The sequence below is a fragment of the Echiichthys vipera genome, assembly GCF_963691815.1.
Source record: "Echiichthys vipera genome assembly, chromosome: 10".
NCBI classification, from domain to species: domain Eukaryota; kingdom Metazoa; phylum Chordata; class Actinopteri; order Perciformes; family Trachinidae; genus Echiichthys; species Echiichthys vipera.
In genome coordinates this window covers 19,317,715-19,342,058 of record NC_139835.1, presented here as the reverse complement: position 1 = coordinate 19,342,058, position 24,344 = coordinate 19,317,715, and the positions used below count along the sequence as shown (strand labels likewise).

The 24,344-nt window shown below is 39.9% G+C and overlaps 1 protein-coding gene across 4 annotated transcripts in view; it reads left to right on the top strand.

Annotated features, from left to right (window-relative positions):
• LOC310952837 (dedicator of cytokinesis protein 9) overlaps positions 1-24,015 on the top strand; it is an 81,229-nt gene extending 57,214 nt beyond the window's left edge. For 2 of the 4 annotated variants that reach the window (XM_083921587.1, XM_083921588.1), the window contains exons 15-53: positions 510-632; positions 1,332-1,411; positions 1,500-1,687; positions 1,879-1,944; positions 2,017-2,109; positions 2,201-2,324; positions 2,438-2,556; positions 2,820-2,906; positions 3,061-3,150; positions 4,233-4,348; positions 4,820-4,889; positions 4,981-5,106; positions 5,209-5,280; positions 5,855-6,001; positions 6,415-6,498; positions 6,680-6,791; positions 8,274-8,452; positions 8,551-8,667; positions 9,689-9,800; positions 10,336-10,469; positions 12,316-12,430; positions 12,564-12,630; positions 12,722-12,769; positions 13,841-13,977; positions 14,868-14,983; positions 15,658-15,795; positions 15,893-16,075; positions 16,574-16,687; positions 16,819-17,034; positions 17,267-17,324; positions 17,454-17,560; positions 18,535-18,657; positions 18,764-18,877; positions 20,178-20,324; positions 20,407-20,617; positions 20,995-21,185; positions 21,280-21,380; positions 21,473-21,611; positions 22,926-24,015. In XM_083921587.1, the coding sequence (XP_083777713.1) occupies positions 510-632; positions 1,332-1,411; positions 1,500-1,687; positions 1,879-1,944; positions 2,017-2,109; positions 2,201-2,324; positions 2,438-2,556; positions 2,820-2,906; positions 3,061-3,150; positions 4,233-4,348; positions 4,820-4,889; positions 4,981-5,106; positions 5,209-5,280; positions 5,855-6,001; positions 6,415-6,498; positions 6,680-6,791; positions 8,274-8,452; positions 8,551-8,667; positions 9,689-9,800; positions 10,336-10,469; positions 12,316-12,430; positions 12,564-12,630; positions 12,722-12,769; positions 13,841-13,977; positions 14,868-14,983; positions 15,658-15,795; positions 15,893-16,075; positions 16,574-16,687; positions 16,819-17,034; positions 17,267-17,324; positions 17,454-17,560; positions 18,535-18,657; positions 18,764-18,877; positions 20,178-20,324; positions 20,407-20,617; positions 20,995-21,185; positions 21,280-21,380; positions 21,473-21,611; positions 22,926-23,051 (4,690 nt within the window). In that variant the 3' untranslated portion in view covers positions 23,052-24,015. Of the gene's footprint in view, positions 1-509; positions 633-1,331; positions 1,412-1,499; positions 1,688-1,878; positions 1,945-2,016; positions 2,110-2,200; positions 2,325-2,437; positions 2,557-2,819; positions 2,907-3,060; positions 3,151-4,232; positions 4,349-4,819; positions 4,890-4,980; positions 5,107-5,208; positions 5,281-5,854; positions 6,002-6,414; positions 6,499-6,679; positions 6,792-8,273; positions 8,453-8,550; positions 8,668-9,688; positions 9,801-10,335; positions 10,470-12,315; positions 12,431-12,563; positions 12,631-12,721; positions 12,770-13,840; positions 13,978-14,867; positions 14,984-15,657; positions 15,796-15,892; positions 16,076-16,573; positions 16,688-16,818; positions 17,035-17,266; positions 17,561-18,534; positions 18,658-18,763; positions 18,878-20,177; positions 20,325-20,406; positions 20,618-20,994; positions 21,186-21,279; positions 21,381-21,472; positions 21,612-22,925 lie in introns of all 4 variants that reach the window. The other 2 variants (XM_083921585.1, XM_083921586.1) reach the window with 1 other exon arrangement.
• The last annotated feature ends 329 nt before the right edge of the window (positions 24,016-24,344 follow it).

Below are 24,344 nucleotides of genomic sequence, written 5' to 3'. Positions count from 1 at the left end.
TGGGTGTCAGTAAAGAGCCTTTGGACCCCACATGATTACGATGTACAGTATACCTTTAACAACATAATTTTATTCATTTTTTCCTTTTTTAAATTTTCATTGTGGGGATTTTTTTCCGTAATAATATCTCAATTTTTAACCATTTTGATAATCAATTCAATTGTTTTCATTGAGCAAAAATGCAGCTGCTTTTCCCATCTCAAATGTGAAGATTTGCCGCTTTGTCTGTTTAATATCAGTGTTAAATGAAGTTAAAGTTGTCTCCCTGAGCTCCTAGAAACTGTTATAGATATACAGGTATGTGTGACATGGTGACCAACTAAACAGTTAATTGGTTAATCGGAAAATAAATACATTCATCAATTATGGAAATAATTGTGAGAGAATATTTTCAGTCTAGGTTTGTCCAGTGAAACACTATCATTCAAGTAGTTTTGCTCATTCAGACAGTTAATATAGGTGTGTTCAGGACAAGAGAAATGTTGCTCATCTTTTTTTCCATCTTGCAGGCCTTTGTTCAAAGATGCTTCAGGGACGCTCGACAAAAGTGCCCGTTTCTCAGCTCTGTACAGACAGGACGGCAACAAGCTATCCAATGAAGATGTGCTCAAACTGCTGGCCGACTTCAGAAAGTTAGTAGTGTTTCTATGACTGCTTCGTATTATAAATTGTCTGAGTAGTCTTGCAGATGTTCTGGAAAGGCATATAGGAAAATATGTTCCTATAGGTTGTACTTTGGAAAATGCTGGTCAGTTTTGAAAATAAGATGTTTGCTCTCGTGTGTGTGTGTGTGTCTGTTTGTGTGTGTATAAATATATTTACAGTGGGTACGGAAAGTATTCAGACCCCCTTAAAGTTCTCACTTTTTGTTAATTTGCAGCCATTTGCTAAAATTATTGTTGATTTTATAGTTTTTTTTCCTCCTTTTTCTCCTTAATGCCCACTTTGACAGAAGAACAAAGAATTGAAGACATTTTTGCAAATGTATTAAAAAACAAAAACTGAAATATCACATGGCCTTAAGTATTCAGACCCTTTGCTGTGTCCATTTCTTCTGATTGTCCTTAGGATGGTTCAAGATGCATATTTTAGTTTTTGCTTTTTAATAAATTTGCAAAAATGTCCTAAATTCTGTGTTTTTTCCTGGCAAAATGGGGTGCTGTGTTTACATTAATGAGGGAAAAAATCACCTTCAATTATTTTAGCAAAGAGCTGCAAATTGACAAAGAGTGGAAAATTTAAGAGGGTCTGAATACTTTCTATACCCACTTTATGTATATAATTTGTATATGATAGCAAAGGATAACTGAAGTTTATTTTCCTTCCCTCAGGCCAGAGAAGATGGCCAAGCTGCCTGTAATCCTAGGAAACCTTGATGTTATCATTGACAATGTAGCCCCCGACTTGACAAGTAAGGCCTCCCTGCAGCCAACATGAGAGATGAAAGCTGTTCGTGCTCAGACCAAATCGCTCACGTTGTCTCCCGCTTCTGTATCCAGATTGCGTTACCTCATCCTACATTCCTGTGAAGCAGTTTGATGTCAACGACAGAACCAACATCTTCTTTGAAGTGGAGGAGTTTGTGCCGTGCATAGCCAAATGTTCTCAGCCTTTCACCATCTACAACAATCACCTCTATGTCTACCCGAAGCACTTGAAATACGACAGCCAAAAGTCTTTCGCGAAGGTATCGTATCCTGACACGGGAGTAGGAATCATGATGATTTTGTCCTTCAAATGTTGCCTGAAAGTTTCATATGTAATACAGTAATGTTCGAATATTGTAATTGGGCAGATTCTCTAACCTAAGTTTATGTGGTGTGAAAGCACTTTTCTCTCAAAATGTGGCTGAGTTTTGCTTATTGTCTGTGTCCTCAGGCTAGAAACATAGCTGTCTGCATTGAGTTCAAGGACTCAGATGAGGAAGAGGCTGTTTCACTAAAGGTAAATCTAAAATCCCCAAAGGACAGCCCCTCCCATCACAGCACCCAACTAACTATTATTATCATTCCACAGTGCATCTATGGCCGTCCTGGAGGACCCTTGTTTACCAAAAATGCCTTTGCTGCAGTATTACATCACCAGCACAGCCCTGAATTCTATGATGAGGTTCGACACATTGCAATTACATTGTCTAAAAGCAGAAAGCTTAGTCAATACAATTACTCACTAAATGTCTGTTTGTGCTCTTATTCTTTAGTTTAAGATTGAGCTGCCAACCCAGCTCCACGAGAAACATCATTTGCTCTTCACCTTCCACCACGTCAGCTGTGACAGCAACAGCAAGGCCAGCACCAAAAAGAGAGACCTGGTGGAGACTCAAGGTGATACCGATTCACTGTTACTGCGTCTGTATGTTCTGACTTCAAACATAAAGTTAACTTGCTGAAACATCGGGCTCTTAGATGACTATCTTCCCGTCTGTCTCCACTCTCAGTGGGTTATGCCTGGCTCCCCCTGCTCAAGGATGGCCGGGTGACCATGAATGAGAGTCAGATCCCTGTGGCTGCCAACCTGCCTGCTGGATACCTCAACTGTCAGGAGGGTGCCAGCAAGGTAGAGTGCATCCTCGGGTTATTAAGCTGATTTGAATAAATATGTTTTGGAGATGCCAAAAGCCTCAAACCACAATATAAAAAAATGTGACTATCAGTGGGAAATAAAAGTCTGCAACAGAGATATCTGTAGAGATAATGGCATGAACTTACATGTTCACAATGTACACGTGTGTCCCATTCCGATTAAGCTCCATTGAATTGAATTGAACTAAATTATAAATAATAGAATGATTGAGCAAAGGGTTTTGGTTTGTATCACAGCATTCAGGTCCTGAAGTCAAATGGGTGGATGGAGGCAAGCCTTTATTCAAGGTGTCCACTCACCTAGTGTCCACTGTCTACACTCAGGTTAGTTTAAGCCAACTGTTTTCATTCTGATTCATCTTCATCCCTCCTTTTTTCTTTTTTCTTTTGTCAAATCTGAATTTGTGCTATGGTTTCATTACAATCCATCTTCATGGAATAAACCTCTGTAGTCTGACGTTCTTTGTGTCTCTCATAGGATCAACATTTGCACAATTTCTTTCATCACTGTCAGAGCACCGTTCCTGCACCGCAGGTGGCAGGAGGAGAACTGGTCAAATACCTGAAGGTAAAGCAAAGAGTATAACAACTAGGGATTCAGCACAAATACCGACTTTAAGATACCAGTATCACATACCAATACCAATTGATATACATACCATACCAATACCAATTAATATTTAAAAAAAACAACTTTTTTTGTTTAGATGATATGTAAGTTCAATGTCATCATTTTCATTGTGTTTATTTCTAACAAAATCTGTAGACCTGTGTCTAAAAGACATTGCTGCTGTCTTCTAGGTGAATTAATTGACTAGTACTGGTTTTACACGCTTGAGAGAACCTTAAAGAGACTGTTAATGATACACTGAGTCATACTTAAACCACAGTCCAAATTGCTGGCATACAGTCTGCATTTCAGTACGGGCATATGCTGTTTAACTGAATACACACACTCTGCAGGGATGCATAAATGTAAGTCTGGGAATGGGAATTGCATCTGAGTCTGTCTGAATAGCCAGCAGAGCATTCCTCTGGACAGTTTGTGCATGGCTTATTTTGTTTTTTCAGAATTGAATTGTTCCTTACCTGCAAATGTCTACCCCTAGCTGGCGTGATTCTTTTTCCATTTGTTTTTCTGTGGTACTGGTAGATCAGTTATCACCTTTTCCATCGCTTACTCTCTTATTCCAGTTCATGGGAATCTTAGTTCACTGTTCCCCTGGAAGACATTAACATGGAGAGCAACACTTGGCCCAATGCATCTCTTGGGTTCTAATGTAAACACAGCAGTGAACAAGAACAATAGCCAGAAGGTTAAACAGCAGGTCAGCCATGTTGACTGGCAGCTCGCCAAATGACTTGCAGGGCTTGTGTTAGCTTCCTGTGCATGGTGATGATACACAAGCACCAACTCTCTGCCGTGTTCCACGCAACTGAAGCATAAGTTTTGGATGATTAGCACCTCCTTCTGTTGTTGTTTTTATAATGTGTTTCTTCACACATTTTTATTATAAGCCTTCTGTTCTCTTCGTTTGGGCGGTGAAAGAAGACAGCGTCACTGTTTCCACATTTATTCTCCTCATTATACATGAGGAGCAATGCAGTCAAAGTCTACATAAATATATCTTTGTGATGTTTTACCCTCAGAGCCTGCATGCCATGGAGAGCCATGTGATGATCAAGTTCCTGCCCACCACCCTGAATCAGCTATTCAGGGTGCTAACCAGTGCCACCCAAGAGGACGTGGCAGTCAACGTCACCAGGTGTGCTTCCCTGAGATGATCCTTGACTAAACAACAGCTTTAAAGGCCCATACGTTATACTTGTATTTTGGGTTTCTACTAGAACATGTTTACATGCTTTAATGCTAAAAAAAGATTTTAAAAAAAGTTCATATCGTCCGTCTGAATATACCTATACACTTAGTTTAAGCGCCTGTCTCTTTAAGTCCAAAAAGCCCAAATTCGCCCTGATTGCTCAGCATTTCCGGGTCTTCCACTATCGCAATCTTAGTACCATCATTGCAGCCGGGGGATGAACTGTAACTGCACTGTAGAGGCACTTTCTATTAGTATTTATATAGCACCTCAACCTGCTTTATAATAAATAAATATAATAATAATAATAAAAAGTTATGGACATCTCTTTGGGTCCTTTAAATTTAAAGTCATTTAATGTAAATTTTGGGAGCCTTTTCTTTACACACGCTTCCCTTTTCCATCGTTTCCTTTTAGAGTCATGATTCACATTGTTGCGCAGTGCCATGAGGAGGGGTTGGAGCACTACCTGAGATCATATGTGAAGGTAAAATTCACATGCAAAATATCATAACTCAATTTCTCAATCTCAATTTTTTTTTGTATATACTCAGTTCTTTCCACGTGTTCTGAAACAGTTTGTATTCAAAACCGAGCCACACACATCCTCCACCACCCGATCAGTGCACGAGGAGTTGGCTAAAGCCATGACCGCTATCTTGAAACCTTCCACTGACTTCCTCACGAGTAACAAGCTCCTCAAGGTAACATATTTGTACTTATTTGCAAAGCGTACACAGTGTATGATTATAACTGCCATGGATTTCCTCTTTATTGTTCTCTGATTGATCTTTGTCTGCCCGCAGTACTCCTGGTATTTCTTTGAAGCATTAGTCAAGTCTATGGCTCAGTACTTGATCGAGAGCTGTAAAGTGAAGGTAAGTCTGCCGCCACAACATGTGTGTTGACTCAAGAGTGTCTGCTTTATAACAGCTTAGGCTCATCACTGTGGTTTACAACATGCCAAGTCTTGTGGACTGCCGCAGTACCGCAGTTAAAGTATTACGTATCCACAGTCTGTACCACACTGCTGTGCGCTTTAATTGGCTGCATTTGTTCATACCCCATCAGCAACCGCACCCCTGTGTTTAACCTCCACTGGCATAATGTGGAAGCGAGTAAATGTTTCAAAAGAGTGTGCAACATCAGTCTTGAAACTGTTTTGGTTACAGTACAAGGCTGGATGTATTCTGTAATTTTGTTATTGTCAACAATTCCCACGAAAAGACCAAAACCAACAACTTGTAATGAAGGAACATGATCTCGTTGCAACAGTGTGACTCCTTGATGAGGTTTTGACAACAATGCTTGTTATTCATGCATTGTGGGATTTTCATGGGATTTGTTTTTATCGTAAGAAAAATATAGAATATCAGCGCACTTAACTTTAAAGCTGGTGTGCATTGTGCTGTATAATAACAGTTCGACGTACACCCATTTTGTGTCCTACAGCTGACCAGGAATCAGCGCTTCTCAGCATCCTTCCATCACACTGTGGAGACTTTGGTCAATATGATGATGCCACACATCACTCAGAAATACAAAGACAACTTAGATGCCGCCAGGAACGCCAACCACAGTCTGGCGGTCTTTATCAAGGTCAGGAGCCACAGTTACTGTTAGAGCACCATGTGTTTTAAGGTAGTGATTTTTCAAAGTGGCATGTGCGTATGTTCTGTTTTCTTTCGATTCGCCTTTGATATTTTAACTACAGTGTTAAGCTAATTGAATAGATGTCAATTGCATTGTTTTATCCGTATTCTTTGTTGAGATGGTGCAATATTATCTTTCTAATACATTTCTCTTGTGTTATTTTACATAACAAGACTATAAAGTCTTTCAAGACTACGAAGTCTTTCAAGTCTTAAAAAGGCAAATCAGATTATTCCAAGCGAGGGGGTCCCCGGTATATTTTCTGTCTTGTAACGGGTCCTTGGATGAAAAAAGATTGAAAACCTCTGCTTTAAGGTGTACAAGTGTATATGATTTTTTTTTCTCCCACCTTTTTGTAGCGATGTTTCAACCTGATGGACAGAGGCTTTGTGTTCAAGCAGATCAACAACTATATCAACTGTTTCATGCCTGGAGACCCAAAGGTACGCCATTCAAACAATAACGACGACATTTATACAAACACATTGAACAACTGCTTGTCTGTAAAAATATCTAATCAGTGTCCTGATTGAAGATATCAGATATCATATCTTTTTCGGACAAAGTTGTGTTTGAGTGTTGCATTAAAGCTGCGGCTCTGGTTTCTGTTGTTTCTAAATGCAGACGCTGTTCGAGTTTAGGTTTGAGTTCCTGCGTGTTGTGTGCAACCATGAGCACTACGTCCCCTTAAACCTGCCAATGCCATTTGGAAAGGGAAGGATACTGCGATTTCAAGGTGAGGAGATCATAAAATGTACCTCTTCTTCAAGCACCAAGCCTGGTAGGTGGGTCATCCTTACGGTATGTTTCCAGGGTCCTTATTGTAAGAGATCAGTAAGGGCTATCTTCCCATCTCAAATAGGAAAAGTATGAAGTGGAGATGGGCATTTCAAATGCTGTTTTTAATGAAAAAAAAACATTCAAACACTGTGGATATGCTGTAGGTGGGTGATTTAGACATAACTGACCCAGGGAAACATCCATTGAACATATAACCTAGGGAAAAAAGCATTGCTGAGAACCCAAAACCGTTTAAAAGGTCTCCTCTAAATGTGTCATATTAAAAGGATATCAAGCTGGGAAACTCTGGGTAGATAGTTCAATCCCAATGATCACATGCTTACGTGCCAGTGTGATTACATGGCCTGTGTTTGAGTTGAATATTGATATCAATCTAAATTGCTTTACTTTAGTAATAAAATAGGTTTTCTGTTGTTGTAGCAGTCTTTTCGATTCTACAGAACATCCTTTTTTTGTGTGTTTCTCAATTAGCTTTATTATCTACAAATGATACGCTAGTTTCCTGTGATACTCTAGCAGGTAGGTGCAAGGGTGCGCTGCTTGCATGTCATCTCCAAAAAGAGCACACTTTGAGCTAATGATTCTACCATGACCACTAACAGGTCAAATGATTCGCTCCAAAATCTGAACTCAATCAGTTATCTTCCAGTTATGCTGCATCCTGGTTGATTTCCCATATCTTTGTCAAGACACTGTACAGAAAGAATTTAATTTGTTTGTAATTTGCAGCCATATGTGTGTGTATAGGCATAGACACTGAGATGGGCTCTTTGTGCAGATGTGGGTGATTATTTGTGCAGGTAGTTTTTTCCTGTCTTAAAGTGGTTTGAAGTTAATGACTAGTCATGAAAATCATTCTAAAAGACATATTTTTTTTACTGTCACTCCTATAGAAATCTGATCCTTTTAATGCTTGCATGCTTGAAATGCAGATTTTAAAAAGACTGAAGTTCGCAAAACAGTGTGTTTAACTTGATTACAGTCATTTTGGGGAATCTTTGAGTGTGATTTGGGACTGCTTTACTTGTCTTAGATAATGTTGGAGCAGCTGTTCGAGCACAGGCTTTAATCCTGTTTGTTTTTTCTACAACGATCACTGTTGATGTGGAGCAGCAGCTCAGTCTCACAGCCTGAATCTGTCAAATCCAAGCTTTTCTACACAACAGTTAATGCTTTGTATAGATTTTCAACATGAAATTCAATAAGAATCATTTGTCAGTAAGGGAGATGACCACTTTTGAATGATGTCAACAATCTGTATACTGTCCAAGCTTTCCTGTTTTCTTGCTATTAATTGAATTGTGTCCGATTGATATTCAATTAGAAATGTACTCTCGTTTTGATTTCATCTCCTTTCACATCCTTCACTCTCATCTCTGCCAGCCAGTCCTAATCTCTTCTTCCTCCTCTTCCTCAGACCTCCAGATGGATTACTCGCTGACAGATGACTTCTGTAAGAACCACTTCCTGGTTGGGCTGCTGCTCAGGGAGGTTAGTGCAGCTCTGCAGGAGTTCAGGGAGATCCGTCAGATAGCCATCCATGTGCTGAAGAATCTGATGGTAAAGCACACGTTTGATGAGCGCTACACCTCCAAAGTAAGCAGCGCCTCCTTACCTCTGTCTCTTACATTTCCACTTCACTTACGACATGTGATCCTGAGAAATTCTGTTGAGATGATTTATTTGTTTTTCAGAGCCAGCAGGCCAGGATGGCCACCCTGTACTTTCCCTTGTTTGGTCTGCTCCAAGAGAACGTCAACAGGCTGAATGTGAAGGAAGTCGCTCCGTTCCCCATCAACCACTCCAACAATGTAAGGGAGCCACCTAGTGGCTTCTTTTTTATATACAGTGTGTGTATATATATTTATATATATATATATATATATATATATATATATATATATATATATATATATATACATTTACCATAAATAGCTTTCATTCACATCATAAAAGATGAAAAACACCAAAACACAGTGTAACACATTAGTCAGCTCTTTAATAAATATATATTAATAAATATAAAATAAATAAACTTTTGAAATGATGTCTGCTCAAGTAGGCGAGACGTGAAGTGAGTGATATCCCATACTAACATGCTATTTAGTAGGCTAACATCTTAGCATTAACCAATAGTACATGAATGGCCTATTATTTCAGGTGGATTCTTACAGGATGCAATAACTGGACACTACACCAGCATAAATATCACACAATGCAATGCAGTAGTGACGACAATATTCATAACAGACAGACAGCTACCAAGACAGCTCTGTAATGTAACGCTTCAATTTATATTCCTGGTCACCTGCGACTATTGGACTAGTTGCTTACCTTTTCCAGTAATTTAAGCATTATCTGACGATGCCGATAGAGCTGAGGTTGACACGGGTTACCATGGTTATGCGTCTCGAATTAGCAATGAGGCCCTCAGGAAGTGGTGTGATAATTATAGCTCAATGCGTTTAAAAAGGTGAATACAACTGTTTATCCACACAAAAGTATATTAATTGATAGTATACATATTGAGTATGAAGTGATAGACTACAATTTGGAAGCAGTAATGGACTCCATACAAGTGTTTTACAGCTTCATATATCTCATTTTATTATTATTTTTTAGATTCTTTATTACAAAACATAAGAATCAATTAAGTCTTTCCATACCGAAAAGCCCAGCAATTAGCATTAAAGGAAGTAGCACTACAATACTATTACAATCTGAATTAAAATTTGAATTTCTTACACATTTAGATGCTTTCTTTGACTGCAGTACATACAGCCCTGTACAGTGTGTGGGTTTGTGTTATTATGTATATTGTGTTTTCCTCAGAATGGAAGAGACGATTCACTGCTTACCAACACTTTGATGACACCTCCCAGATCCAGCACCTTTCTGGACACAAGCTTGCACAAAGATTTGTTTGGGGTCATCTCTGGCACCTGTGAGTGGACAAATGATGCTGAAAAAATGGCTGATTGTTAATCAAATCTGTCAGCATTAGACAAATAGAGATAATGTGTATGATGCTTAACTTCTCTGCTCCTCCACATGGATCAGTGTCGTTGTTGTCATTGTTCGTTAGACGAGTCTGCTTGTGATCTCTCTTTTATATTTTTGTTTTGTCTTGCAAAATTGTACGTGCCATATGTGTGCCTGCTATGTATGCTGCTATTGTCTGTCCCTGCGCTGTCGCACTTTGTCCTGCTCTGCTTTTATTGTTGTTAATGTATTTGTCCTGTTTTTATTGTTGTTTATGTCTCTGTCCCACTTTTATCTTGTGTTTTATACTGAAACTGTTGTTTTAAACCTGTGTCTTGATTTTAGGATGCCACTTTACATCTGGCCAGGGTCAACAGATAAAAACTAGCCTCTTGGCTAATTCTGGCATATTTACAGCAATGTTCATCAATATTCACTGTCCCTGACAAATATAAATATAAATAAAATGTATATAACATTGTTCCCTTTTTTGACAGCTTCCCCTCACACATCGTCAACCCCCAACATCAACTATGTGCGCCACGCAGACTCTCGCGGCTCCCTCATCAGCACTGATTCTGGCAACAGCCTGCCTGAGAAGAACAATGACAAGGGCAACTCTCTGGACAAGGTACATGTCAGAAAGTGCTGCAAAATGCCTTTAAAGTAATTTCATACAACATTAGATACCAAATTCAAGCTTCTTGTGTCATGCATTTCAGTATGCCTCAGCCAAATCAGAGGTCCCCTTTGTTGTGACAAAAATACCTCAGAAAGTCACCCCTTGTTAACTTGTGCCCTTAACTCCCAAACCTTACCTGTACGGCTGGCCGTGGCAGACGGAAAAGTTTGTACGGAGACACTCTGTCAATGTCCTGCGCTTCTTTACGGAGAATGAGCAGTCCATGCTCTCCGTGCCCACCAAGCGCACCACCATGGACTTCTCCCTGCTCTCTGTCCCCTGTGTGCCAGAGAGCGCCCTGCAGCCCACCATTTCAATTCAAGTACAAAATATCTCCTTCATTCACACAGTCCTCATCCCTCTTAGGAGTGTCCCATCTGGGAATGTCAGAGTGTGTGTGAGAGTTTCCTAGTGCCCTTTCAGCCCGAAGCCCTTTCTTTGCCAGATGATTCTCAGGCTTTGGCCTGTTTGTTCTCTGGTGCCGTAAAGCAGAGCTGCTGTACCGTAGGGCCTCGTAGGGTTTGTCTCTGCTCTTTACTCTCAGATGTTGATAAGCATGCAGGCTGAAGGGATTTCTCACTTTTGAGTTCTGCTTATGTAGGGCTGGGCAATATGGCCAAAATCTCCAATCTCAAAATAGGTTGTTTCGTACCTCAAAATAGCAAAATAGTGCCTCTTTTATCCCACATGCAGGGGTCAGAGCATAAAGCGCCGTCCAATTGACATAAATATTGCCGTAGCGCAGTTCGGCCACTGGTCAACTTCACAAAAGAAACAAAGAATATACTGTATATACGATGGACGTTTTTTAATCATTTTGAGGATACAGTGTATATATCCTATTATCCAGCCCTACGCTTCAGGTGTGCTGTGTCATTTTTGCTTTCACTGACTCCAGCTAAATCTGAGAGGATGTCCATTAAACAAAGAGGACTTTCACTTTCTGTGCTGCTGTGTGTTTCATCTTTAGTTGAAGCTTTTTTTATTCGGGATTTATTTATTACAATGTGTTTAACAGCATCAGGGCGAAAGGAGGACACTCCAAAAGTAACTTGCAGTTACTGCTCAAACTCTTTAAAAAGTGCATGAAAATAACTGCACCACAGCCTTCACAGTTTTTGTCCATCTTTTCAGGGGGAACTAACTTTAGCAATGAAGTGACCCACTCTCCAAAACACCCATTAAAGAAGCCAAAGCCATAGTCTCATGCTTTCCATTAAGTCATCCCCAGTCAGTTTCATGGTCTAGACTTAACTACTGGCAAAGGAACGTGCTTGGTACATCGCCAACCCCTTGCTGTGGTAGAGCTGCTGCTCCACTGCTTTGGTTCGGATCTCTCCCCGTCCTCTGCTTCAGCTGAGAGAAATGTGTTTGCTTTTCCGCAGTTTTGCCAAAACGCAGAGCCCCCGCAACATCTGAGAGAATGACTCCACTAGTGTAGCTCGACCACTGTAATCCCAGGCCTTCAGAAAACTCTTATTGATCATGTCATAAGATCTCTAAAAGACCCTGCGTATAGTCTTTACTATGCTTTTTAATTTAATGCAGGTCTAATACTCAGATGTCTAGACTTTGAACACAAAACTAGATCTACAGTAAACTTTAAGAGAAATATTTGTCTTTTAAACTTTTTATAGTTTGTCTTTGCTTTGGGAATGACAAAATGTAAACTGACAATAGCTTTTGTAGACTGTCCTTATGGTTTAAAGTATCTTGAGGCAGCATAAGGAGCTAGATAGAGCAAAGAGCCCTGACAGGATAATACATTTTCCTGACCGGATTCTTTGTCCCTCAGAGTCAGGCTGCTTCAACCCTGGGCAGTACCCTGCTGCGATGTGATAAACTGGACCAGGCAGAGATCAAGAGCCTCCTCATGTGCTTCTTACATGTTCTCAAAAGCATGTCCGAGGGTAATGTCTCACTCCATCTCTCTCCTGAATATCTGCACTCAACATTTTTCCGTCTTGATGCTTAAACACCGAGTTCACTCACATGTCAAAATTTTAAAAAACGTTTCTCCATTATCAATCTGTCTTTTTCCAGATGCTCTGTTCACATACTGGAACAAGGCCTCATCTGCTGAGTTAATGGACTTCTTCACTCTAGTCGAGTAAGACACCTTGCATTGATTTTACAACTTTGATGTTATGAGTAAAGCTTATTGAGATTTTATTGTGACTGATTTTTCACTTTCCTCTCAGAGTGTGCCTCCATCAGTTCAGATACATGGGAAAGAGATACATCGCAAGGTAATGTTGATGTATCTGAATGAAGTGCATGAATGTCTTTCATTTAAAACATATAGCTTTTTAGGCATTTAAACAGTGGTTCCCATGTTGAGGTCAGTTTGGTCAAGTTGAAGCTGGATGCTGGACGCCATCTTATATTATTTTATGAGCTATTGGTTTTTGTTAAATATTCCGACTGTGTATCCATTTCTTTAGCTTTCTTCATCCAACTTTTAGCCAATTCCTTTATCTGCTTAGCTAAAAATTTCAACATTTTATTCATCACTTTTAAGCTTTCTATTTAAAAAACTGCTCCATTAGTGTAAGGTTATTATTTATATAACTATACTTCTACTTTGTGTTAAGTTAAAGTATATTCTATAAGTTATTAAACTTCATACGATATATGACAATGATGTATCTACTTATTTTCCCATCAGTCAGAGCAGAACAGAACGTCTAATGTGTGTGATCAAGGGTGTGACTGTATGTTGAACACAATAATTTGACAATAATGTATCCAAACACACATACTGTACTCTTGCCACTGTTTGGGAGCTCTGGCCTTGACTCCCAGAGGGCTTTGGGTGTTCACTCTCTCTCTCTAACCTCCCACCACTGTTTCTATCTCTGTTCAACTAAATGCTGACAAGTTTAACAAAATGAAATAAAAACCTGGCTCCTGCCCTCTCCTGCTTGGGTAAGACTAAAGGTGGAACTGACTTTCTCAAGCTTAATGCATGATATCCTCTCACCCTATAAAATGTGCTGTGCTGTGACATCTGTCTCATTCTTAAATGCATGACGTGTGCTGTAACTCACTGCTCTGATGCTGCTTTGATAATTATCTAATTAAACTGCATGCAAACCACTGTATACAGCACAGCTTTACTTCCTGCATGCTACAGTGGGTATATGTGTAATAGTCACCCAAAATGTTGACATTTTTTATTATGATACATTTAAAATTGAATAAGCTCAAGGACATTTGAGTGCTATTCACACCACTCAAGTGTACAATAGCGTACCATTCAACCTAACCTGCTTCACTAACCTGCCATTCGTCTTAACATTGTCCTGTTTCCTCGTCAGGAGCCAGGATGGGGCAGGACCCGTAGCACATGAGCGGAAGTCTCAGACTCTGCCTGTGTCCCGTAACAGGGCGGGAATGATGCATGCCCGCTTACAGCAGCTCAGCAGCCTGGATAACTCATACACTTTTAACCACAGTAAGTGCTCCATACTTTTCATCAAACATCCTCTACCACAGGAACTCCGCCCTCCTCCGCCTCACTCTGTGTAGTCTCCTCATGCTTTTCAACATCATCAACATCACCCTCATCCTGTGTCTAAACCCAGCCCACTGTCAAGCAGAAAATCCCTCTGAAAACACGGGTGCATTATGAGTTAATCAAATTAAACCGGGGCTTAAGGTAGCTGTGTGTAGCCGTATATTGATTTTCTCTAAAGGGATTAAGCTATGTGCTCAGTCTGTTAAATGGCATCATTTAACACAGTTTCTTTGTGTTTTCAGTGTAAGAAAGATTTCAAGTATTCTTGGAATATCTGTAGACCATGGTAAGAATGTATCAGGTTAGCAGGCAGTTTGCAGACTTACTGGCTTTGTGCGTTTGGTTAAAATTAAGAGCATGCTTATTTTAACTGAACACTAGCTTTCAGAATCTTCTCATCCCTCTGGCCAGCTCATCGGCTCTGAGCTTAATTTAACATTTCATTCTCTGAAGAAAAAAAGCAATCCATGTAAAATGTGAAGGGTTTCATTCCAAATAATTGTGTACTATTGTAAAATGCTGCTTGAAATGAATTCACAAATCTAAAAAATATAACTCAAATGTTCATTGCTACAGTTTGTAAGCAAAATGTGTACCTCACCAACATGTCACTATTTATTTGATACAAGGTATTGATTTTGTAAGAAGTGAGATTGTTTCACTTTGGAATGAAACTTATCTTTTCGACATAAAGACATTTTCCAGCTTTGCATTTAACACTAAGGTCTCGTGTTTTAAGAGATAAAGACATGATATGACATTTTAATGGCCCTTCTGTGTACTGGTGAAGGTGAAACTGCTACAGCTTTGCGTTGTGTCCTCTTTAGCCTACAGTCACTCAGATGCAGACGTGTTAAATCAGTCACTGCTGGAGGCTAACATCGCTACTGAAGTGTGCCTGACCGTCCTGGACACGCTAAGTATCTTCATCATGGGATTCAAGGTAACATATAATATATTACTTGTCACACATTTGTTGAACTTGTAAACTTTGTACTGGAACCATTTTTCTTTAAATATAGTATTTAGATTATTCAGGTCAAGTTGATTTATTGAACACATTTAAAAACAACAGACATCGACCAAAGTGCCTTAAACAAATAAAAACAAAGACATTTTCAAATAAAAAGCATAGAAATTATCAAAAAAAACATAGAAATGATCAAATAAAAACATAGAAATGATCAAATAAAAACATAGAAATGATCAAATAAAAACACAGACATAAAAGATAGAATATAAGTAAATGAATAAACATAAAATAAATAGAATATCAAAAACAGCATTACACAAGCAACAAAATAAAATACTAGCAAATAAAAACCAGAATGTGGACATTGGTCTTTCTGATTTATAGTTATGGAAGAAAAGAAATGGGTCTTTAGACGGGTGTTTAAGGTATAAACTGAGCGAGGAGATGTCATTTTTTCATAGCAAACTATTCCATAATTTCACCTTAAGTTTAAATGGGTGCGTGGAATAGAGAGCGGTAATTAGGGGTCAGGGGAAGAATAGGGAACGAGTAGCTCAGGTGTAACTTGAATATTTCTTTTTCCTTTTCCTGTGTTTTACATCAGATTCTGTCAGTCTCTAAGATAATACTGTCTTTCTCCACAGACCCAGCTGTGCTCTGACCACGGCCACAGTCCACTAATGAAGAAGGTGTTTGAAGTCCACCTCTGTTTCCTGAGGATCAACCAGTCAGAAACGGCCCTCAAGCAGGTCTTCACTTCGTTGCGCACCTTCATCTACAAGGTGTGAATGAAGTCTGTTTCCCTGCCTAACTTTCCTCTGTTGTTTATTATGGTCTGAGGAATTCACCGAGGACCTGTCTGCCCTCTTCACCCTCTAGTTTCCGTGCACGTTTTTTGAAGGGCGTGCTGACATGTGTGCCGCTTTCTGCTACGAGATCTTGAAGTGCTGTAACTCCAAGCTGAGCTCCATTCGCAGCGATGCAGCCCATCTGCTCTACTTCCTCATGAAGAGCAACTTTGACTACACAGGTCGCAAGTCTTTTGTCCGGACGCACTTACAGGTGTGGTGGTTCTTCTGTGGATCTAACTTCTGTTCAGAGAATAAAAAGAATAAACTGCACATGATTTAAACCTAATGTCCTGGGGTCCTGCAGACCCTGAGTCTTATTTAACAGCTCTAAAAACACACGTAACATTGTTTTATCAGCTTGATACTTACTTTTCAGTTTATGAGAATTATACACAGAAATCTACCAAAATATATCACATTACTTAGTTAATGTTTTCGGTTTCATCTGTGAACTATGTTTGAATGCAGTATATTTTTATATTATCTATATCTGTTAGCATTGTTGGGAATTATTTGCTGTAAGAACAGTGCTTTTAGGTAATTCTGTTTAATTAACTTTTAAGTTAATTACCACTTTGATACATTTCTACACTTATAGTTTAATACACTTAGAAGAAAAGAAAAAAAGATGGAAAATACTTGTTTTTATGGGTTTGAGGGTAAAACAATCTTTCATAATAATTACTAATACTATATATCTTCTCTTCAGGTGGTGATCGCTGTCAGTCAGTTGATAGCTGATGTGATTGGCATTGGAAGTACCCGCTTCCAGCAGTCTCTGTCAATAATCAACAACTGTGCCAACAGTGATAAAACTATTAAGGTCAGGCCTTCATCTGTGTGCATAATCATGTTCTGGTTCCACTTCAACAAATAAAAAAAATACATATATATATATGCTTGAACTAGCAATGACACAACTAACTGTTGTCATTTCTGCATCCTCCTTTACAGAACACAGCTTTCCCATCAGATGTGAAGGACCTGACCAAACGTATCAGAACAGTTTTGATGGCCACGGCTCAAATGAAGGAGCACGAGAGAGATCCAGAGATGCTGGTGGACCTGCAATACAGCCTCGCCAAGTCTTACGCCAGCACACCTGAACTACGCAAGACCTGGCTGGACAGCATGGCCCGAATCCATGTGAAGAACGGAGACATGTCAGAGGTCTGTGATAAGAGACTCTTTGGAATGATGGTGGCCAGTTTAACATGCGATAGGCTCACTTTAGGTCTGTGTCTGGTGTTTACACTATCAAATATCAAGTACTGACTTGATTTTCTTAATATTTTCACAGTTTACTGTGGGCTGTTGTTGCAGGTGATGCTGGCCTGTAACATAATTAATACTTTCAACATCACTTTGCTCATCTGACCTGAGTTGTTCTTGTTGTTCACAGGCGGCCATGTGCTATGTGCACGTTGCAGCACTGGTGGCAGAATATCTACGGAGAAAAGGTAATAATCTATTTTCACTTGCAAGCCAGGTGGCAGCTCTATTATGTTTATTCTGTGTAATCTTTCTTGTTTTTTGTTTCCCTGATTTGGCTGAGTGTGAGATACTGTCCCATCTCGCTCTGTGTGCAGGCATGTTCAAGCAGGGCTGCTCGGCGTTTCGTGTCGTGACTCCAAACATCGACGAAGAAGCCGCGATGATGGAGGACGTCGGCATGCAGGACGTCCATTTCAATGAAGTATGTGGCCGTGCTAAGACTTGAGACAATTAACATGACATGGGACCACATCATGTCTCAGCTTTATTTTTATTACATTTATATTTTGAGGGTTTTGTATTTTGGTAAATACATTTACACCAGATGAGGTTGAATGCACTTTAGCTTTTGCCAAAGTGAATGTAATGTTAATGTTTTTGAATCAGAGAAAGCCGATGCTGAGGCCGATTAGTTTGCACACCGCACCTAGGTGATGTTTCGAGCACGACTGAAACAGTCTGGTGAAGAGCAGCTGTGTTCAAAACATCACCTAGGTGCAATAGATAAGTGGATAATTGCGTACAAATCGCCTTGCAGTATGCAACATATTATATAACTAGAAAAGCAAGCCGAGAGCGCAGAACACCGCCAAGGCCATACCCTATCCTACAATGGGTTTTTTTTGGCGCATGCTGCACCCTTCAACCAAGTTTCATGATAACCTGTCCCATAGTTTTTTTCTGTAATCCTTGGCTTAATTATGTTAATCTGTTTCAGGAAGACAAAAAAACTCTTAAACTCTCCACTAATCAAGTTTTTAAGGGAATCACCATTTCAGTAATAACTGTCCCTCTCACTGTATCATCACAGATATAACAGCTGACTTTCAAGATGTCTAACAATAGACAAAACACATCAGCATGACACACATTTCATAATTTTGAAATGATTACTGTTTATTTCATGTAAAAATAAATATTTTTGGGAGGGACATTAATCATACACACTTTTATTAAAACAAAACACATACTTTTTTTTCATAATTATGTGAATGGCACATATTGCTGTAAATACAGATTACCTTGTAGAAGGCAATTTATGCGGATGTCTACCTGCAAAGCCCCACCTCACTAGAACACATGTCGATATGTGTCAGTCCACTCATTTGGCCATGATAGAAGATGCGTTGAGTTATGAAACACTTATCTATTTTTCCCCTTCTCTTGTTCCCTCAGGACGTCCTAATGGAGCTTTTGGAGGAGTGTGCAGACGGACTGTGGAAAGCTGAGCGTTACGAGCTCATCTGTGACATCTATAAACTCATAATCCCCATTTATGAGAAGCGCAGGGACTTTGAGGTGCACTTAACTTTTTTATCTCCCCACAACAATCCCCCGCTAATTTAGCCCAGGTTATGACATTAGCATCTGTACATTCTGATTGTATTTTTATTACTTTGCACAGAAACTGGCCCACCTGTATGACACACTGCATCGTGCATACAGCAAAGTGACGGAGGTCATGCACACAGGCAAGAGATTGCTCGGCACCTACTTCAGAGTGGCCTTTTTCGGACAGGTGAGCTTACAGGACCAGTTTTAGTTTTTAAGTGTTCTTTATTTGATTCCTACACTAGCTAGATTTCAAATTATTCAAAATGTATTTCACAAACGAGCACAACTATTAATTTGGTTGCTGAATGTTGCAAAGTAATTCACAATGAGCATGGGGGCTGTTGAATTTTTTTTTGTTTTTTAATGTTTTTACCACATACAGCGGCAATTTATGATCCACTCTAATACCCTTTTCTGCTTTTCATCCTCTTTGAAGGCAGCGGTAAGTTGCACAGTAAACCTTGCTAGCCTCTCTGAGCAGTTGTGTGGTGTTGGTGCTGCTGTAATCCATTGCACCTCTCAGTAATAGTGTTTCTGTTTCAAGTTTACAATAACAATCGTTCACCACTGCTGCTTTCTGTTTTTGGAGCTGTGTTGCATGGCGCTCTTTCACATCTTCATTCACTCCAGTATTTCTGCTTTAGTGTGGATCTATGTCTGTTTTAGTACTGACCCTCATTTTTATTCTTGTGAATTTGTTGGGTGTGGTTACCTCCGCCTGTGTGCTTTTGATAGAGATCCGCAGTTCCATGTCTCTTTCGACATGGTAATCTAATTGTTGGTGCAGTGTGTTGAATTTATGCATAGTTTGTAGTTAGTTCTCATGGAGTAACACTGATTTTATTTTCTGCTGTCCACGCCCCCTGTAGCAGTACCACTTTACTGACTCAGAGGCTGAGGTAAATCAATACATTGCAGTTGGACTGCAGTGTGTTAGGCTGTGTTGTGCTCCTTCGCTAATGCAGTCGGTGCTATTTCACGTGCATTGCTGATCTTTTAGTCCCCTTCTCTAACCCAGCCTTAGTGTTGTTCTAATCTTAGTAGGAAACCCTTGAAGGGTAATAACAGGATTCATCTCTCACTGGGTAAATGCATGGCTTCACTCATTTGTTCATGGGACATTTGTCCATATACATACAAGACTTTGACTAAGTGCTCCCACTGACAGTGTGTGTCTGTGCCCCCACCTGTGTCCTTTGATCTGTCTCACAGTATTGAACTGACACTAGTTGATGTCTTGCAGTGGGGTTTGTTCTTGTTTTTTTGTCTCTGTGCTTGGACGTTAGATAGAGGGCTGTGTTTTGTGGAGTCTGCCATATCCTTCAGTCCAGAGCTGAGACTTAAAGAGTATTTTACCATTTCATTTTAACAAATAGTTGGAATGACTCCCACTCACAGCCCATGTGTGGTTTGATGTGGCTCTAACTTATTACATAAATTTTGTTTGTTTTTGTTCATTTTGACCATTTTCTATATGTTTTTAGGGTTTCTTTGAAGATGAAGACGGTAAGGAGTACATCTACAAAGAACCCAAATTTACCCCTCTGTCAGAGATATCTCAGAGGCTCCTTAAGCTGTACTCTGACAAGTTTGGACAGGAGAACGTGAAGATGATCCAGGACTCTGGCAGGGTAAGATTTGTGATGAGGATTGACGCGTACGATTCATAAAACATTGGTTCTGATCTGATGTAATGACACGTACTCTCTGCAGATTAACCCCAAAGACCTGGACTCTAAGTATGCGTACATCCAGGTGACACACGTGACCCCGTACCATGAGGAGAAGGAGCTGGTGGACAGGAAGACAGAATTTGAGAAGAGCCACAACATCCGTCGCTTTGTCTTTGAGATGCCTTTCACAATATCAGGCAAAAAGCAAGGCGGGGTGGAGGAGCAATGCAAACGCAGGACGATACTTACCAGTAGGTAACCCTATAAAACGGGAAAACTGTCTTCAAATGCACACTATGTGGAAGGCTGTCATGTGGGGACCACGGTTGAGGCATTGCAAAACTCAGCAGAAAGGTCCTTTGTATGAATGGAAGATCTTGATTAGATTTTGATCGTGTCAGCAGTTTGTCAAGGATCTTTCCTAATCACAGTTATATTGCTTTATGATGTAAAAAGTCCAAAAGTTCAACACTATATTGTTATCTTTATTATCTGAAAACTTTTAAAAGATGCACAGTACAAACACAAGTGGATCCTGAGCTGTAAAAAGTATGAAAAGCCCATGCATGATACATGAACTAAGGGGCCAGCTGTTTACCCCCCTCTTCATTGTGTTTCTGCCCCCCAGCCACGCATTGTTTCCCCTACGTAAAGAAACGAATCGCAGTGATGTATCAACACCACACAGATCTGAGCCCCATCGAGGTGGCCATCGATGAGATGAGCAAGAAAGTGGCCGAGATCAAACAGCTGTGTTCCTCCAGTGAGGTGGACATGATCCGTCTGCAGCTCAAACTACAGGGCAGCATCAGCGTGCAGGTGCACATACATACACACACATGCATTCAAACACTGGACATGAATGAAATGATCATGGAAAAACACATGACACTGCTCCTACGTCCTCTCCCAGGTAAATGCAGGACCACTTGCATATGCACGAGCTTTTCTGGACGATTCGAGTGCCAAAAAGTATCCAGATAACAAAGTCAAACAGCTGAAAGAGGTCTTCAGGTGAGATGAAATGCCAACCGCTTACATTTGTTTGCAGATCTACTTTGTGCAATCCTCCTTTGACACATCTTATGCTATGTCGTTTTGAGCAGGCATTTTGTGGAGGCATGTGGCCAAGGCTTAGGTATTAATGAGAGGCTGATCAAAGAGGACCAACAGGAGTATCACGATGAGATGAAAGCCAACTACAGAGACCTAGCCAGAGAGCTGTCCATCATCATGCATGAGCAAGTGAGTACAGTATCAGTGTAATTACATCATGCATAACTAGTTTTACAACTGTAATCTGATGAAACATGTTTTGGCATGATTGCCATTCATTAAATGTTTGATAATGTGGTTGATAACACGGTCCTTGATAACACCATTCTCTGTTTTTTCCCTTGTGCTGACATGAGCAGATTGGATGGTAATGCAAAAAGCACCAGTATGCCATAAAGACTAAGTTAATTGTTGGTCCAGCCAGACAAAAGGCATCCGTATTCCGATACTACCCCAAATTTTGATTGCTTTCGGATGTTGCGTTGTCAAACCAATGGAATTCCTTAGGTTACAGGCGTTCTTGATCCATCACTTAACATGTTTAGACCTTTCTAACATGTCTAGAATCTGTCCAATATTATGACCTATACAGTTTACTTTCTATTATAATCGGCCTAATGTTGCAAAAAAAAAAAACGAAAGCTGCTAAAGATACAGTCCATCTGTTGACCTTTTAAAGGCACTGAATAGTTATCTGATCATATCACAGACAGGTCTTATCTTTACATCCCTGTAATAAATTAATCCGCTAAACATAAAGTGTTCTCACATTTGGAACGCATGTCCACTGTCCGTCAGGACGGCTGAACCTCCTGATTAGGGCTGCAACTAGCATTCTTAGCAAATCTGACGATTACACCTTTGATTTATCATTAATGTTTTGTTCTGATAAAAGCAGGAAATGCTCACATTGGGAGGTTTGAGCCACTACACAAATTGATGATTAATAGATCAGTAAAAAAATATGGTGCAGATTAATTTTATGTCGAGCATCTACACGATTAATTATCTAATCATTTCAGCTGTACTCCTGACAGTTCAAAACTTAAAAACCCAACTCCCTCTACTACAGACGCAGCGGCTGGCTCGACCAACAGTCACTTATGGGCTCATCTCTTTTGAAATGTGGACATGTCGTTTTTCTGTTTCACATTATACATTTACAGTATATACATTTGTGTGTGCATGCACAGCATGTGTATGTATGTACATGCATCTGAATGTGTGTGCCTATGTATCTACATTTGTTTTTGTGCATGCATACTTGCAATGATTTTCTGTTGCTATTATGTAGATTTTACTTGTTTGTTTTCTGAGACATTTTGGAAAATACATTTATTTGCTTTTCTGACGAGCGTCAAGAAATCCAGGCTAGCTATTTCCCCCCTGTTTTGAGTTTTTATGGCAGTTCTTTCCCTTTATATAAGGGCTTCACCTGGTGATTAAGTAATGAAGGTATCTAAGACGGTATTGTCAATAGTTCTCATTCTTCCACTCTTCCAGATCAGTCCTGTGGAAGATGGCATGAAGAGCGTTCTTCCAGACTCGCTTCACATCTTTAACGCCATCAGCGGCACACCCACCAGTGCCACCATCCACGGCATTCCCAGCTCTTCCTCTGTGGTATGATGCTTGCCCGAGTTAGCCTTGAGCTTGGCGCCCTCTGTACACGCCAAACCGGCACGTCGGTGGATGCCCTATTGCCACTTTTAAACCGGATCTTGCTTCTCTTCAGTCAGCTTAAAGAAAAACTCACAAAAGCACAACCACCTCTCATCCTTCTCAGTGAACCATGACCAAGGCACTGGACCTGTTTAACATATACACGCTGCGTGGTCACTGTGTCGGGTGTCTGTGACAGTACAGGGGGGTGGAGCCTGAGAGCAGAGAGAGGATGACAGACTTTGTTCCTGCTTCACGGCCAGGCGTCATGTGTCACCTGAAAGACTGGACTGGTGTTTTCCCACGGAGACATTTCTGTTGGGATCTTTAATATGCATGTCATTACATTACACCCACCACTCTCCCAAAAGCCCATTTTTGTTTATTTTGATAATGTGTTTTTGTATGTACAGTATTCCACTTTTATAAGCCACTGTATTGATGTCTGAACAGTATATGCTGCATACGTCGATGCTCGTCTCCCTGTACATGAAGTTATATTTCTACTAAAAGGGCCTCCTATGACTCATGTTAGCATTCGACCTTAAATCACTTCAATGTCTTAGAACAGGAGAGTTTTTAAATATTTAAAAGCCATTGCATACAAAAAAATATATTCCAAGTTGTTTATTAATGTATATAAAAAAAAGGAGTGTGTGCAATATTTGCAAAGTATCTTGCTGTGTGGGGCTCATACACTGTAAAGATGATGTTCACCTTCTTGCCAAAGCGATGAGGTGTGGAACCAGACACTACGCCTACTGTGGAAGTAATATGAAGCTTTTACCATTTTAGTGTTCATTGATATGTTTTATATTTGGGTAGCGATGTTTTTTTGTTGATTTTTTTTTTTATTTAACACAGAGTCACTGTTCTGCTGTAAACAGAGATGTTCTCTAAGGCTTTTTTCTTTTAAATAAAACACACTCATTTCTCAGCACTTGTATTCTCAAACCCTCATTTTATTTCCACATGTTTTAAGGTTTATTCTTGCTTTCATTCTTCGAATTCGGTTAAGTTTTCTGGAGTTCTTGGGAATTAATATTCTTTTATGAGGTGTCAGGGTCAGAACATAGCGGACTCCCTATCTCCCATATCTCAAGTTCCCACCCATCATAAAAGCCACACAGTCAGCAGTGTGGATGATAGATCAAGGTGCTAATAGGGAGCAATGTAACGGAAACATTCCCACTCCCACAGTGAAGGACCAATTATCAACTGCTCCCTGCAGGAGTCTCAAAGGAATATCAAACTACCACA